Source organism: Cetorhinus maximus, chromosome 23 (assembly GCF_964194155.1).
Source record: "Cetorhinus maximus chromosome 23, sCetMax3.hap1.1, whole genome shotgun sequence".
NCBI lineage: Eukaryota > Metazoa > Chordata > Chondrichthyes > Lamniformes > Cetorhinidae > Cetorhinus > Cetorhinus maximus.
The window spans coordinates 19287868-19305272 of NC_135901.1; the positions used below are offsets into that span (position 1 = coordinate 19287868).

The 17405-nt window shown below is 45.6% G+C and overlaps 4 protein-coding genes across 5 annotated transcripts in view; 2 read left to right on the plus strand and 2 right to left on the minus strand.

Moving 5' to 3' along the window:
• The window catches only part of LOC144697271 (uncharacterized), a 407386-nt gene that overhangs the window by 285059 nt on the left and 104922 nt on the right, over positions 1-17405 (minus strand). The window lies entirely within an intron of this gene.
• LOC144697869 (uncharacterized) overlaps positions 1-17405 on the plus strand; it is an 84067-nt gene that overhangs the window by 18609 nt on the left and 48053 nt on the right. The window contains 4 exon segments of the mRNA XM_078569838.1: positions 6705-6709; positions 10767-11032; positions 12604-12665; positions 15153-15932. Of these exon segments, the coding sequence (XP_078425964.1) occupies positions 6705-6709; positions 10767-11032; positions 12604-12665; positions 15153-15932 (1113 nt within the window).
• LOC144697095 (uncharacterized) lies at positions 937-3150 on the plus strand. The gene has a single exon (XM_078568912.1). It carries the CDS (start codon positions 2144-2146, stop codon positions 3035-3037), a length of 894 nt encoding a protein of 297 aa, XP_078425038.1. The 5' UTR covers positions 937-2143; the 3' UTR covers positions 3038-3150.
• Positions 3820-10018, minus strand: LOC144697356 (uncharacterized). Its single transcript, XM_078569349.1, has 2 exons — positions 9381-10018; positions 3820-9055 (listed from the first exon to the last, which is right to left on the minus strand). The coding sequence occupies exon 2, from the start codon at positions 8325-8327 to the stop codon at positions 8022-8024; it is 306 nt and encodes a 101-aa protein (XP_078425475.1). The 5' UTR covers positions 8328-9055; positions 9381-10018; the 3' UTR covers positions 3820-8021.

The window sequence follows — 17405 nt, forward strand, 5'->3', positions numbered from 1 at the left end:
GTCTTCCAAGAAACAGACCCAGATTCATGGCCACCATCATGTGTCAGCAGGGAGCGAAGCGCATGCGCTGTATTGGTGACGTAATGGGGTGGGCGGGTCTTCAGGCTCCCTGTTCCCAGCTGGGACCTAGTGCCCGTCAAATATAGTCTGGCCCAGTTGATGTTTGCAGCTGAAAGGAGTCCAAGGGCCATGTTTATATTCAGTGGGAGAAGTTGCAGCCCTTGTATAGTCCCTGAAGGGGCTGCTTCTCCATTTTTGGGTAGACTTCAGCCCCACAACCCTAACCTTTGGCTGCCCAGTCTGGAGGATCTTCAACTGGCCCTGCTCTTGGTTGAAAGAACAATTTGTAGATCCAGAATGGGTGGGGCATCTAGGAGGGGGCGGGGGAGGTTACACTAGCTGTCGGCCTCTCTTTCACAGTCTCATCCGTGCCCGGTAACCGTGGAGAGGTAGCATGCAGTATCCATTGCTTGATACTTTGTAGAACATCAGCAGACAGAGTGTTTCATAGATACCGGGAATAATATTCTGTTTATTCAGAAAGGTTCTCTGAACTCTTGTTGGGACTTTGTTGCTGATTTTCAGTTCTTTTAGTTTAATTGGCATGGATTGAGAATTGGTTGACAGACCGGAAACAGTCTTTATCTGGGTGGCTGGTGGTGACTAGTGGTGTACCGCAGGGATCAGTGCTTGGGCCCCAGCTATTCACGATATATATAAATGACTTGGATGAGGGAACCAAATGCAATATTTTCAAGTTTGCTGACGACTCAAAACTGGGCGGGGCTGTGAGTTGTGAGGAGGATGCAAGGAGGCTTCAGGATGATTTAGACAAGTTGTGCGTGTGGGCAAACACTTGGCAGATGCATAACGTGGATAAACGTGAAGTTATATGCTTCGGTGTGATAAACAGAAAGGCAGAGTATTATTTAAATGGTGATGTATTGGGAAATGTGGATGTACAAAGGTGTCCTTGTACACCAGTCAATGAAAGTAAATAGACAAGTGCAGCAAGCAATTACAAAGGCAATTGGTATGTTGGCCTTCATTGCAAAAGGATTTGAGTTCAGAAGTAGGGATGTCTTACTGCAGTTATACAAGGCCTCAGTGAGGCCACACCTGGAGTATTGCAAGCAGTTTTGGTCTCCCTACTGAAGAAAGGATATACTTGCCATAGAGGGAGTGCAGCAAAGGTTCACTAGGCTGATGCCAGGGATGGCAGGACTGTCGTATGAGGAGAGATTGGTTCGACTGGGCCTGTATTCACTAGAGTTTAGAAGAATGAGAGGGGATCTGATCGAAATGTATAAAATTCTAACAGGGCTAGACAGACTGGATGCAGGAAGGATGTTTCCCCTGGTTGGGGAATCTAGAACCAGGGGAAACAGTCTCAAGATAGGGAGCAGGCCATTTAAGACTGAGATGTTGAAAAATTTCTTCACTCAGAGGGTGGTCAACCTGTGGAATTCTCTATCACAGAAGGCTGTGCAGGCCAGGTCACTGAGTATATTCAAGGAAGAAATTGATCATTTTTTGGATTTTAGGGGCATCAAGGGGTATGGAGAGAAAGTGGGAACATGGCGTTGAGATGGAGGATCACTGTGACCATATTGAATAGCGGAACAGGCTCGAAGGACTAAATGGCCTACTCCTGCTCCTAGTTTCTATGACTGAACCACATCTTTGGGGAGACAAGACAAGAATGTTCCGTAGGAACTAGAATTGCCTATTCTGAATTACTGTCCTGGGCTGACAGTGATACTGATACTGTGAACTCCTTTTGTAGGGGATTAGGAGGGTATAATTTTCTGAAACTTTAAAACTTTCTGAAGATCTGACAAAGTCACTTGATTCATCAGGACCTGAACATCATCGACATTTGCATGTGGAAGAAGAATTTTTTGTACATTCTGTTGTGGGAAGATTTCAAACATCAGTGTGACTGGAGAAACACCGAGACAGACAGACACACACCAAAATGAGAGTGTTCCAATGAACTGACTGTGGAAAGAGCTTTAACCAGTTACATAGCCTGAAAAAACATCACACCATTCACAGTGGGGAGAGACTGTGAACGTGTTGTGTGTGTGGACAAGGCTTCAAATGATTATCCAACCTGGAGTGATACAAGAATACCGACACCATGGAGAAACCATGGAAATGTGGAGCCTGTGGGAAGGGATTCAGATCCCCGTCTGTGTTGGAAATTCATCAACGCAGTCACACTGGGGAGAAGCCATTTGCCTGCTCAGAGTGTGGGAAGGGATTCATGCGACTAACCCACCTCACTGCACACCAACTTGCTCACAGTGACATGAGACCTTTTAAATGTTCCAACTGTGAGAAGAGCTTTAAAAGAAAACAAAACCTGCTGACTCACCAGCGAGTCCACACTGGGGAGAGGCCATTCCCCTGCTCAGAGTGTGGGAAGGAATTCACTCAGTTATCCAGCCTTCAGTTACACCAGCGAGTTCACACTGGGGAGAAACCATTCACCTGCCCTGAGTGTGGGATGGCATTCACTCAGTTATGCAAACTGTCGGATCATCAGAGAGTTCACACTGGAGAGAGACCGTTCACCTGCTCTGTGTGTGGGAAGGGATTCGCTCAGTTATCCACCTTGCTGAGACACAAGCGCATTCACACTGGGGTGAGACCATTCACCTGCTCCGAGTGTGGAAAGGGATTCACTCAGCTCGCCCAACTTACTTCACACCAACGTGTTCACTCTGACATGAGACCTTTTAAATGCACAAACTGTGAGAGGAGCTTTAAAGGCAAAATGGATCTGCTGATTCACCAGCGCACTCACACTGGAGAGAGGCCGTTCACCTGCTCTGTGTGTGGGAAGGGATTCATTCTGCATTCCCTCAGGCTGAAACACCAGCGCATTCACACCAGGGAAAAATCGTTCACCTGCTCCATGTGTGGGAAGGGATTCTCTCATTCATCGACCCTGCAGACACACCAGCAAGATCACAAGTTGCAGGGGTTGGATTCTGCTCTTATTGCTGCTGTTAATCACATCCAGGAGTGAACCATGTTTGTTCTGAAAGTTGGAGTTTGTTTCAGTTGATATTAATAATCTCTGTAACTGAGATGGAGTTTAATATTCCGGATATAGATTAAATAAATCAGCTTTGTGTCAAACACACGGTGTTCGAACCCTTGATTTCTCTAAGATAAGAGGAGACTGATTGATGTCCTGTTACTGACTGTTCCATTTTTGGGCCTTTTCTCCTTTGTTAATAGAGACTTGTATTTATATAGCACCTTTCACAACTTCAGGATGGCCCAAAGTGCTTTACAGCCAATGAAGTTCTTTTGAAGTGTAGTCACTGCTGTAATGGAGGCAATGCAGTTGCCAAATTGTGCACAGCAAGATCCCACTAATAGAAATGTGATTGTGACCAGATAATCTGTTCAGTGATGTTTGTTGAGGATAAATATGAAGCAGTACACCAGGGAGAACTCCCCTGCTCATTGGAATAACATCATGGGAACTTTTACACCAACTGAGAGGGTAGATGGGGCCATAGTTGAAGGTCTCATCTGGAAGACGGGACCTCTGACAGTGCAGTGCTCCCTCAGTACTGCATCAGAATATCAACCTGGATTTTCTGCTCATGTTTCTGGATGTGGATTTGAACCCACAACTTCCTGACTCAAAAATAAGAATGCAACCACTGAGCCACAACTAACACCTCATCATTACTCTAGATTATTTCAGTTCTCATACCCTCAGTTACTCTCATGGACAAGTGTAAGATTTTAGTCCAGGAGTCACAGATTACCCAAAAAGAACATCGAAGTCCTAGGTAATCTTAAAGCATTTTACTAAGAAGCAATAGTTTAGATACGATACATCAGTTAAATAGGCAGAAAAAACATTCGGCCCATAACAGGTGAGAACGGTTTACTGGTCCTGGATTAGACAAATGGATGGGGAGAAGCAGTGGGATGCTAATCTCCGTGGCTGGAGGTGGCAATCTCCTCGGAATGGTTTACTGGTCCCAGATCAGGAGGATGCTGATCTCCGTGGCTGGAGGTGGCAGTCTCCTCAGAATGGTTTACTGGTCCCGGATCAGGGGGATGCTGATCTCCGTGGCTGGATGTGGCAGTCTCTTCCTTTCTCGGTCTCCTTGAGTCAAAGTGTTTGTCTGAAGCCAGCACGGATCACTTTGAGAAGCTCTTTGTTGTCTGAAGCGATTTTACCTTTTGGAAGACTGTTTATATACGTTATTCCTGGGGGTCTTTTGTCAATCACTTATTCAATTATCAAGGGACAGATATTCAAGTTAATCCCTCCTATTTCCATCGGAAATCCATGAAGTCATTTTGTAGCTCGTCACTCTCCAGGACATCCTGTTCAATCTTTACTCAGACAGTTAACATTTGGGTTATGAGATCTCCCCACCCTATCAAGTTTGTCTTGTTTTAGGGTCAGGGCCAGAGACACGTCCTTGGCAGAGATAACAGGCCTGCACTGTCCTGTGTTTGTCAACCCAGGAAGCTTTCTTCATAAGTGAGAGAGAGATTCCTATAGTCAATAAATTTCTTTAAAAACTACAAGCTTATTGGACAGTGATTTCTTACACATCTCCCAGCCTCAAGAAGTGAATATCCTTATTGTCTTCTCACATCTTATTTCTGGCTAACCCAGCTATTTCTAAGCTATGAGCTTGTTTTCCTAATTTGTTGATTGCAAAATCAGCAACACAAAATCTTTGAGCTGCCACCAAGAATAGATGTAAAAGCTTCCCAGTGAAATGTGACAACTATCGACTTTGATTCATCCTCCCCTCCTGCAGATCATCTCACACAATTCTAAATTATTGGCATATTGTAAATACATATGGTTCAAACAAAAGTTCATGCATGGAGTTTAAAAATTCTCCAGCTCTCTGTTCATTGGCACCCACTTTGTGGATATTTTCTAAATCCAGATTCTATATCCCTCTTCACTTTAATTTTACTCCCTCTGATAGATGTGTGTTTATTTCTTTCCAGATTGTTTTAAAGTCAGTTTCTCTGTGGAGTTCGTGTCAATACCTTGATGATTTAAAATGTTAACTCAGTCTTTGGCCACATTAATCACTTCATATTGTTCTGTTGTCGAGTAGCTGAGCATGTCTGGGACCCAGCCTTCAGTGCAGCTTCACCATGCATTTCTGCATTTTAGTTACTCCATACATAACAAATCACATCTGCACACTCAGACTGGTATCCCAAAATCATGCTCCCTGTGCCATCTGATACAGGTCATTCTTGGGCTTTAAGGTAATCTTACCAAAGCCCGGGGTGGGGCTGGTGGGGGTGTCTATCTGAAGATATTTGTTTATTTCGCCCTGCATGGTGCGATGTCTCAGATAGTGGCCAGTTTATCAAATTCAGTTTTCTGAAAAGGTTCAGAGGCAAGGATACAAACATCTCCAAGAGAAAGCTACTAATTTACAAGTCTCATCTACATTTTTCTGACTTTCACTGGAATGTACCTGGATACTAGATTGATCTATTGTATTGAACTATACCCAGGGTGAATTATTCCAATTCCCATTTGGTGGTGCGATTTTCTCTACCTTTTATTCTAAGTGGGACATCCCATTAATTACCATCCTAACTTATTCAGGAGCCCTGGAGTAACTTTACTGTCCAATTCAGTATTTGCATAATCTGGTGTTTTTGCATCAGAGACAGATGTGCTAATTTCGAGGTGACTTCGATATCTCCCCTTCTCTACCACTACATCTTGGTAGATAACAAACGGGATAAAGCCAAATCCTGAAAAGGCAAAGTCTTTAGTTCAATTTGTAACCACATTGTCAGTTGAAAGGGCCAATAGCTGAAGTCACTGGGTGTCTGGAGCTGCTAGTCCGGGTACCTGATTCACTGCAGCAACCAGCCAATCTGTTCCTAATTCACATGGCCTCTATCATTGCCTCTAGCTGCTGCTCAGCAGGGTCAGGACTCAGTTGTACAGGAGCAGAGAGTAAGCAGGGCTCACCATTACTGTCAGCCTCCACACTGCACCTATTGTGACAGTGACGGACATAGTGGCCCAGGCGGTTATGATTATAACAATGCACCGAGGCATCCCTTCCTGGCAACAAGTTCCTGGATAGTCCAGGTTTCTGGTTGGGCTATGGGCCTTTGATGGCCACTATCTTCACCTTCCTGGGTGCTCAGGTCCATGGATCTGATCCCAGATTATATGGGGATGGGGGAGCAACTCATCCTAGGGCATTGTTTAAGTGTTACAAATGACCATTGCACTACGCACTAACAGCTGGAGCCCTTTCTGAAGAGTGCATGTTAAGCACTCAGGTTTACTTTTTACGACTCCCCCAAGAATTCTCTTACAAGACACATCAAACTTAAAGTTATTGACTTCTATCAGGACCACCCATAAACATGCCACAGTCCTCTGGAGAATTCTCTTCAACTCCAGCTATTCTCAGAGGTAAAACTTTCATTTCCCATCTCTTGACTGTGGTTGCCTCAGTCCCTTGTCCTGATAAGCTAATCTGCTTATTGCTTTCTTTACCGCAAGTCTCTGTGAGGATCACTGCAGATTCTCCCACTAGCTTTAAACTATGAGACCTTCCGGCTTCTGTTCCCTCACAAAATTCAAACTAAGATGAAGTCTTACCTGCATTCCACATGGTGAATTATTAAGTTCGGTTTTTTTTAAACTCTGTTTACAGCAAAGGTCTATTTAACTGTCATTTCCTTTGGCTATCTTCTCTCGGTGCGCTACAAACCACGTGAGGTCCAAACTGCAACTAACTTTGCAAACACCCAGATAAATTGAAACCAGAGAATCACCCAACTGCATGGCAACATAGCCTTTTCTGGGATGTTCTGAAACTGACCTTTATGATAATTATCCCTCATATACAATTTCTTCTTTGATCTGATGAAGTAAATGAGTTTTCAGTTCCAGGCTTTACTGAAGGCTTTTAAACTAATCTAGCTCTAACCCCTAAAACAAAAACGTCTCACTTGACTGCCCTGGCTCTTGCAAGAATTGCTGACATCATGTCTCCAGCTCTTTAGCTAAGTAAGCTCACCTGCTGCTTTAGATCTTACCTTTCTAGCTGTTAACCTCTTAAGTCAACATGGCCCCCCATTTTTTAAGTGTAATAGAGTCCAAGCTTGCTTGAATTCAATTTATCCCATTTTCTATAGTTAAGACTTTAATTCCAAAAACCAAAAGCTATGCTCTAAAACACATGAACTGTGAACTAGATATCTGCTACAACAGACAGTTTATGTCTAGTTCATGAGATCCAATTGTATCAGGGCTAGAAATATCTTTTTAAGGGCCTGTGCTAGAGACATGTCCTTGGCAGAGATAACAGACCTGTCCTTTGTTTGTTACCCAGCACGCTGCTGTGGAAACTTTCTTCATAAGAGAGAGTTAGCAATTTCTACAATATTCCATAAATTTCTTAAGATTTTATACATTCATTAGATGGCAATTTATTACAGTCTGGTACTTGGATTGGGCTTGTCTCCATTCCTGTGCTGAGGGGATTTCTGTGCCAGACAGGACAGGTAACATTTAGGGTCTCTCGATTCTCCACCAGTTCCCATTCCCCTTCTTTCTGGTGGATAATGGAGGTGTCACTGTGAATAATGTGCAAGTCAGTAAGAATTGTCAGCAAGGATTAATCAGCACTTTCTGAATGGAGATGTTAATCAGTGGAACCTTCCAGACACTGATTTGTACAGTTTGTACCAAAGATCAATTTAGGGTTGAAGTAAAAGTTCATGATCTTTTTGTGAACTAATTTCTGATGAGAATCCCTAAATTATGGAGAAAGATCACAGACAGTGGTTCTTAAAGGGACACTGCAGCCCCGATAACACAATTAGTTATAGATCCAGAATATTAAACTGTAGTCCAGTTACAGGGATTATTAACATCAGCAGAAACAAACCCCAACTGTCAGAATGAACATGGTTCAGTCCTGGTTGTGATTAACAGCAGCAATAACAGTAGAATCCAACCCCTGCAGTCACTTGTGAACTCGCTGGTGTTTCAGCAATTGGGATGAATCAATGAATCCCTTCCCACACTCGGAGCAGGTAAACGGTCTCTCCCCTGTGTGAACTCGTTCGTGTCTCAGCAGTTGGCATGAATCAGTGAATCCCTTCCCACACATGGAGCAGGTGAACGGCCTCTCCCCAGTGTGAACTCGCTGGTGTACAATGAGACTGCCTGAATGCCTGAAGCTCTTTCCACAGTCAGTGCAGCTGAATGGTTTCTCCCCAGTGTGAACTCGCTGATGTTTCAGCAGGGTGGATGAAAGCCTAAAGTTCATTCCACAGGAAGTGCAGCTGAACGGTTTCACCTCAGTGTGAACTCGCTGGTGTGACACTAGGTTCGATGAATTGATGAATCCCTTCCCACACACGGAGCAGGTGAATGGCCTCTCCCCGGTGTGAACTCGCCGGTGTAATGCTAGGTTGTATGACTGAATGAATCCTTTCCCACACACTGAACAGGTGAATGGCCTCTCCCCAGTGTGAACTCGCTGGTGTAACGCTAGGTTAGATGACTGAGTAAATTCCTTCCCACACACGGAGCAGGTGAACGGTCTCTCCCCAGTGTGGATGCGTCGATGAGTTTCCAGCTTGGAAGGGCAAGTGAATGCCTTTCCACAGTCCCCACATTTCCACGGTTTCTCCGTGGTGTCGGTGTCCTTGTGTCTCTCCAGGTTGGACAATCAATTGAAGCCCCGTCCACACACAGGACACGTGTACAATTTCTCCCCGCTGTGAATGGTGTGTTGTCTTTCACGCTGTGTAACTGGTTAAGGTTCTTTCTACAGTCAGTGCACTGGAACACTCTCACTCGGGTGTGTGTGTCTCGGTGCTTTACCAGTCACACTAATTTTTGAAATCTTTTCCCACAGACAGATCAAACATTTCTCCTTCCACAGTCAAAGGCCAATGATATTCAGTTCCTGATGAATCAAATGACTCTGTCAGATCTTGATGTGATGTTTGGTTTGAGTTTTCCATCCACAAATCCTCTCCTTTTAATATCCTGTAAAAGGGGTTTACAAAAGTCATCACTGTAAGTCCAAGACAAAAACGCAGAACAGACAATTCTAATTTCTATAGAACATTTTTCCTCTCATGTTCTCCCAAAGCCACAGATCTCCATCCCACACAGTCTCCCTCCTCCCTGTGCTGAAATCCGAATAAATGTTAGATAATCCTTTCCATATCCTTTCAACAAATTTGTACAACTAGAGATAACAATATGTTTAATAACTCACTTCATTCATGACTTAGAACAAAACATTAATCTGAAAAACCCTGACCAACCACACAGAATAGCAGACATTAACCTTGTGTCCAGAACTTACTGTGTGGAGATTTAATGAGCAATTGTGAGGTCTCTCCAAACCTCCCAGGGTTTCCTTCCTTCTTTCTCTCCCACACTAACTAAGTTAAAACTGGTATCAGTCTCAGGGCCCATTCTGGTTCCTGGTTCTCTCCCTGCTGACTACTTAACTCCAGTTAAATATTGAGAAGATTGAAGCCACTGTTTTTGGTCCCTGCTCCAACTTCCTTTTCCCACTGACCAACTCCATCCCTCTCCCTGGCAATACTCTGAGATTAAGCCAGTCTGTTCACAACTTTGGTGAAACATTTGATCCTGAGATGAATTTCTGATCTCATATCTATGCCATCACTAAGACTGCCCGTTTCCAAGTGTGTAACCGCCCGACCTGTCTCAGCATATCTGCTGCTGAAACACTCATCTGCACTTTCGTTACCTCCGGACTCAACTGTTCCAATTCACTCCTGGCTGGTCTCCCACATTGTACCCTCTGTAAACTTGAGGCCATCCAAATGTCTGCTGCCGGAGTCTGAACTTGCAGCAAGTCCCATCACCCATGTGCTCCCTGACTTGCAATGGCTCCCAGTCGAGCAATGTCTTGATTTTAAAATTTTCATCCTTGTTTTCAAATCCCTCCATGGCCTCATCCATCCCTATCTTTGTAATCTCCTCCAGTGCCACAACCCACCGAGATATCTGTGTTGCTCTAATTCTGACCTCTTGTACATTCCTTGTTATAATCGCTCCAACTAAGGTCGCCGTGTCTTAAGTTTCCTCAGCCCCAAGCTCTGCAATTCCCTCCCTACATCTCTCCGTCTCTACCTCACTTTCCTCCTTTCAGACACTTTTTAAAACCTACCTTTGACCAAGCTTTTGGTCACCTGCCCTCATATCTCCTCATGTGTCTCGGTGTCACACTTTGTTTTATAATTTTCCTGTGAAATGCACTGGGATGGTTTCTGATGCTAAAGGCTCTATATAAATAGAAGTTGTTGTTGTTGTTGACTGTAACCCTGACCCCCTGATTTACAACAACCCATTGACTTCACAACAAACTCTCTCTCTGATTTTTTGCCTCCTGCGGGTTTGCGGCCTCTATAAACATGGTGACCATTAACTCAGGCCTGTCGCCGGGAGAAGCCGCAGTTGTTTCCCACCCCGCTCGATACAAACGCGGGACCAGAAGCTTCTTATTCAGGTTTGGGGCCGACAGGCCTCACTCCAGCTACAGCATCAGCACTGCGCATGCTTCAACTCACAAAGCCCGGTGATTGATGGTAGGTATGGACCAATAGGAAGAGGGGGCGGGACTGGAGTCCGAGAGGCCTCCAACCAATCAGAGTGAATGAGGGGCGGGGCATATCCAGGATCTCCCTCATTTTGAAAGCTGATTTGTCATAAATTCCAGCCGGAAACTGGACTTTTTCTTCGCGGTGACAGGCCCGGGGGCAGCGGGCTCACTGGCCGCCATCTTGCGAGTGGGAATCAGGGCGATCCAAGGAGGCGGTGCCTCCTTCCCGGTGACAGGCCCGGGTTACCCGGGCAACCGGTCGCCGCCATCTTGTGCAGAGGGTTTGCCATCCGGGTCTTTGGTGAAGGAATGGACAATGAGCTGGAGTCAGTTTGAAAACTGTTCAGAGGAAGGTCTGAAATCAGAATTACATCCAGATAACTGTAAGGACAATAAAGTTTACATCAATTATGTGTTTAAAATGAAATCAGAATGCTGGAAATACTCAGTTCTGAAGAAGAATCATATTGGATTGGAAATGTTAAATCTGTTTCTCTCTCTTCACAGAAGCTGCCAAACCTGCTGAGGATTTCCAGAACTTTCTGTTTTTATCTCAGATTTCCAGCATTCATCGTATTTTACTAAAATTATGTTTTTCTAAAAATTTGTTGCATGACTAGTTAAGAGTAAAATAATTTCTACCATTTAAATGTACAAATAATTTATTTCTTATATTTATTTGTGTAATTGAGACTCGGCTGTTCAGGAACAAAGTCAGAAATCACCACAGAAAATATAGTGGAAATCTGGAATTCTGTTGAGATTTCGTCAATTTTTAAAAAATTGATTAATGGGATGTGGGTGTCGCTCGCACTTATTGCCCATCCTTAGTTGCCCTTGAGAAGGTGGTGCTGAGCTGCCTTCTTGGAACCGCTGCAGTCCATGTGGAGTAGGTACACCCACAGTGCTGTTAGGGAGAGAGTTCCAGGATTTTGACCCAGTGACAGTGAAGGAACGGTAAGATATTTCCAAGTCAGGATGGTGAGTGGCTTGGAGGGGAATTTCCAGGTGGTGGTGTTCCCATCTATCTGCTGTCCTTGTCCTGCTTGATCATAGCGGCCATGAGTTTGGAAGGTGCTGCTGAAGGAGCCTTGATGAGTTCCTGCAGTGCATCTTGTGGTTGGTACACATTGCTGCCATAGTTCATTGGTGGTGGAGGGAGTGAATAAAGCCAGCTGCTTTGTCCTGGATGGTGTCAAGCTTCTTGAGTGTTGTGGGAGCTGCACTCATCCAGGCAAGTGGGGAGTATTCCATCACACTCCTGACTTGTGCCTAGTAGATGATGGACAGGCTTTGGAGAGTGGGGAAGTAACTTACTCACCTTAGGGTTCCTAGCCTCTGACCTACTCTTGTAGCCATAGTATTTATATGGATAGTCGAATTCAGTTTCTGTCAATGGTAACCCCCAGAATATTAATAGTGGGGAATTCAGTGATTGTAATGCCATTGAATGTCAAGGCTTGATGGTTCGATTCTCTCCTGTTAGAGATGGTCATTGCCTGGCACTTTTGTGATGCAAATGTTATGTACCACATGTCAGCCCAAACCTGGATATTGTCCAGATCTTGCTGCATTTGGACATGGACTACTTCAGTATCTGAGGAGTTACGAATGGTGCTGAACATTGTGCAATCATCAACAAACATCCCCACCTCTGACCTCATGATGGAAAGACGGTCATTGATGAAGCAACTGAAGATGGTTGGGCCTAGGCCACTATCCTGAAGAACTCCTGCAGTGATGTCCTGGAACTGAGATGATGGATCTCCAACAACCTCAGCCATCTTCCTTTGTGCTAGTTATTGAAAATTGAAAAACTGAGATTGCTGAATGTTTATGAGGCAAGGATATTAACGGTTATGGAATCAATGCAGTTTAGATTTAACATACAGATAAAGCATCTGTATCCTGGAGCTCAATGTCTGAGGTTGGACTGATTCTGTTTTTGTTTAAGGCGGTGTAGGCTTCCTGTCTGTTCTTTGGATTATCTCCATGCTTGAGGGTAACTTGCTGAAGGTGAGATACAGGGAAGAAAATGGCGAAGAGGGTTGGTGATATGACACAGCCTTGTCTGATCCCAGTCTTCACTGAGATAGGGTCTGTGGTGGCTCCGCTGATGAGGATCACGGCTTTCATGTCATCGTGGAGTAGGTGGAGGATGGTGACAAATTTCTGAGGGTAGCTGAATTTGAGGAGAATACTGCATAAAACTTCATGTTTGACAGCATAAAAGGCTTTTGTGAGGTTGAAAAAGGGCCAGTACAGCGGTTGGTGCTGTTCCTTGGATTTTTCTTGGGTTTGCCGACCAGTAAAGATTATGCCTGCGGTGCCTCTCAATAGGGGAGAACTACACTGTGAATCCGGAAGGAGATTTTTAGCCACTAAGTGGAGGTGATTGAGGAGGATCCTTGTAATGATTTTCCTTGTGGCAGGCAGCAGGGAGACTCCCCTGCAATTACCGCAATCAGACTTGTCCCTCTCCTTGAATACAGTCACAGAGATCCCCCGGCGTGCATCCCTCTTCCCAGTGAGGAATACCAGATTGTCCAGCCAGGAGCGTAACTTCGCCATGTTTCAGAATTTTAGCCGGGATTCCATCTGCTCCAGATCTTGTTGTTTTTCAGCTGTCAAATTGCTTTTTCACTTTCACTCTGGACCGTGGTAGCACCGAGACTAAGCCAGATGGGGTATTGAGGAATGGAGCTGAAGCCATTGAAGTCAAAGACAGAGTCTTGGTTGAGGAGTTCTCCATAATGTTCTCTCCAGTGAGTACTGACCGCCTCCCTCTCCTTGAACAGGTTCCCTCCGTGCTTAGCTCTTGGTGGGGTTGGTCCTTGAGTGTTTGGGTCGTAGATGGTCTTGGCAGCACTGATGAAACCACGCATGTCGTTGGTGTCCGTGAGTTGTTGGCTTCTCCTGTGCACTTTCTACCCATCGTTTGTTATCTGTTTTGTGGGTTTTAAAACCTTCCCCCGTCGACCGTGAGATCCAGGAAAATGTGGATTGTTTTCCATATGTTGGTTGCTTCTTTTTGACGGAGGCAGACATAGACGATTAAATACATCGTCTCCTCTAATATTCCAGCTCAGCCTTTGGCTGAATGAGGAGATGAGTATTTGAGGATACTCAAATTCGAGACAGAGATCATGGTTTACTGGGCAGCGGTGATCCCCACACTCCCAAAGGTTTCAGAGACTTGGACAGCCTAGAGCAGGCACCTCAGAGCACTGGAGAAGTCCCACCAGCATATTTGGAGGATCACAAGATCCCTCAAATCTGGTGGGAAGAAAGGTGGTCAGCCAGCAGTGTCCTCTCCCAAGCCAACGTGCTCAGCATTGAGGTGCTAACCACTCAAAACCAGCTCCACTGTGCAGGACATGTCGTTTGTGTGCCTGACATCAGACTCCCGAATCAACTGCTTTTCTCAGAACTGAGTCACATCAGGAGACTCCCAAGAGAATAAAGAAAACACTTAGGATTGTCCTTAAAACATCACTGGAGAGACCAAACATCCCTGCAGTCTCATCGGATTTTGACAAATAGAAGGTTTATTTGTGAAGGCACCGATCACATTGAAAGACTTCATCGAGAGTATGCAGGGGCAAGGTTAAGGCATCAGACAGCACACAACCCACCAACACCTTCTCTATCCAACCCTTCAATCACTACCTGCCCATATGTGACAGTCTGCTGAGTGCACCTTGGACATATCTCTAAACCCATTGAACGAGAATGAAAGCAAATCATACTCAATCCTGAGGCACTGCTTAAAAAAGGGAGTCAGGATGAATCAGAGGGGCGGGGCTTCCTCGGTGACAGGCCCAGATCACCCAGGCAACCGGCCAGCATCTTGGGAGAGGCATTTTCAGCCGGCAGGGTGCATGCATGACCATCTTGATGAAGACACAGAGAGTGGGCAGAGCTCCAGGGTTCCAGTGACCAGGAGAGAAATGATTGACTGAATCATTTTACTCTGCACACAGGGGTTGGAGTACTGAACCCAGTCAGAGTAGATAGAGGGAGAAAACTGTGAGTGGAAGAAAGAAATGGATGGGATTTCAGCCCAGGGATGGGGGAGGATTATGTGGGATGGGGATTTACAGCTTTGGGGAAAATTGTTCCATAGAAACTAGAATTGTCTGTTCTGAATTTCTGTCTTCTTCTTACAGTGATGATGGTTTTTGTAAACTCCATTTTCAAGCATTAGAACTGGAGTATTTACAGACAGGAAACTCCAACCCTTCAAGATTTAACAGAGTCACTCAATTCATCAGGACCTGAATTCCATCAGACTTTGAATGTGGAAGGAGAAAAGGTTGTCTACTCTGTCTGCAGGATGATTTCAAACATTAGTGTGACTGGAAAAGCGCTGTTGTGAGTGTTCCAGGGAACTGACTGTGGAAAGAGCTTTAATCAGTTACACAGCCTGAAAAAACATCGCATCGTTCACAGCAGGGAGAAACCGTACACGTGTTCTGTGTGTGGACAAGGCTTTACTGATCATCCAACCTGGAGAGACACAAGGACACCCACACCACGGAGAAACCGTGGAAATGTGGGGACTGTGGGAAGGGCTTCAGATCCCCGTCTGTGCTGGAAATTCATCGACGCAGTCACACCGGGGAGAGGCCGTTCACCTGCTCCGTATGTGGGAAGACATTCACTCAGTTATCCAGCTTACATACCCACCAACGAATTCACACTGGGGAGAGACCATTTAAATGCCCAGATTGCGGGATGTGCTTTAAAAATTCCGGGGAACTGAGGTCCCATCGACGTGTTCACACTGACGAGAGACCGTTCATATGCTCTCACTGCGGAACTGGGTTCAAGCGATCATCTCAACTCACTGCGCACCAGCAAGTTCACACTGGGGAGAGACCGTTCATTTGCTCTGAATGTGGGAAGGGATTCACTCAGTCAGCCCACCTGCTGACACACCAGCACACTCACACTGGGGAGAGGCCATTCATCTGCTCTGAGTGTGGGAAGGGATTCGCTCGGTCATTCACACTGCTGATACATCAGCGCACTCACACTGGGGAGAAGCCGTATACCTGCTCCAAGTGTGGGAAGGGATTCCGTGTGTCAACCACCCTGCTGACCCACCAGAGAGTTCACACTGGGGAGAGGCCGTTCACCTGCCCCGAGTGTGGGAAGAGATTCGTTTGGTCATCTCATTTGCACAGACACCGACGCACTCATAGTGAGGAGAGGCCGTTTACCTGCTCTGTGTGTGGGAAGGGATTCACTCAGTCATCCCACCTGCAGAGACACCAGCGAGTTCATGAGTGACTGCAGGGGTTGGATTCTGCTGTTTCTGCTGCTGTTAATCACATCCGGGGCTGAACATGTGGGTTAATCCTGAGGTGTGTGAGAAATGTGTCCCAGCTGCTCTCTTCCATGGTTCAGAGCTCCTGTACACGGAACAGAAGGTTCCTTTACAACTGTATTTAGAATCAGGAAGAACAACGGTGAATGTTGGAAACGTGCTGTTAAACCAGAGATTGGTGTAAAACTGTGATCTGTTCCTGAGTGAAAGTGAAACAGCAGGTTTGAGTCCAGTGAGTATGGTCCGAGGATTGAAAATGTTTGTGTGACATTCCTGAGTCTACCAATGCAATGCAATAACAACAATAAGTTGCATTTATATAGAACCTATAACATAATAAAACATGTCAAGGTACTTCACAGATGATCAAAAACTTGGTCAAAGAGATAGATTCTAAGAAGTATTTTAAAGAAGGAGAGAGAGTGAGTTTTAGGGAGGGAATTCCAGAGCTTGGGACCTCGGGAGCTGAAAACACGGCCCCCAGTGGTGGAGTGATGCAGGTGGGGAAGTGAGACAGGGTCACGATTGGAGGAGCATAAGGTGCTCAGAGGGTCGTTGGGCAGGAGGAGGTTCCAGAGACTGTCTGTCATGGAGAGAGTGTCTGCCTCCATGGAGATTCAAGCATGACTCTGAAATGGGTCCATGCAGGTTCTGACCACGGCCGTGCAGGAGATGTCAGCTGCCTTAAACAGGATGACAGACACTGTATCTGTGACGTTACAACACGTCACTGATCTCCACCAAGCTGGTCTGCAGCAGAGTGGGAGGAATGATGTGCTGCTGGTTCAGGAGAGGGACGATGGAGAAAGGAGACCTGGAACTGGGAACTCCGATCAAAAGCGTTCTCAATCCTCATGCACTACCCCACCCACCCCCAGGCAGTAGCCTACACACTGCCCTCTCTCCCACCAGCTGAATCTGCCCCTGCACAGATACAGGTGGATCAGTCTTTGCCGGGACCCTGAGGGGCTCTGAAATCCAGAGGGTGGAGACCACAAGCCTCTCGGCATTGAGAGCAGGGATGTGAGCAGCCTATCTCTCCCTCTGCTGAAACCACACAGGATGTACCATGTAGAAGCAATAGGAAGGGTCTGGGCCAGAAATTTTAATTTGCCAAGGGTGTGCACAGGGGTGTTTTACAAAATATTAAGTTTCCTTTTTAAATAATGACACAGAAAATGTATTGATTGGAATCATTTCCTGCTCCTGTCCATTCTGACATCGCAAGGGCCAGCTCACCCTCTCACTGGGTTCATGCTGAATGTCAATCTGGGCTGGGAGCCATTGGGTGGATGTGCAATGGGTGGATGAGTGGGTGAAGGAATGTTCAGTGAACAGGGAGTGGGAGGGGGGGTTGGTGTTGCTGGTGGGAAGTGTTCATCCTGAAACAGTGACCATTCATTGATCACTTTGAAATGATTGAC

What these genes read in the sequence shown, in the direction of transcription:
- LOC144697095 (XM_078568912.1), top strand. Translation starts at nt 2,144, where the DNA reads ATGGAGAAACCATGGAAATGTGGAGCCTGTGGGAAGGGATTCAGATCC.
- LOC144697356 (XM_078569349.1), bottom strand. Translation starts at nt 8,327, where the DNA reads ATGAACTTTAGGCTTTCATCCACCCTGCTGAAACATCAGCGAGTTCAC.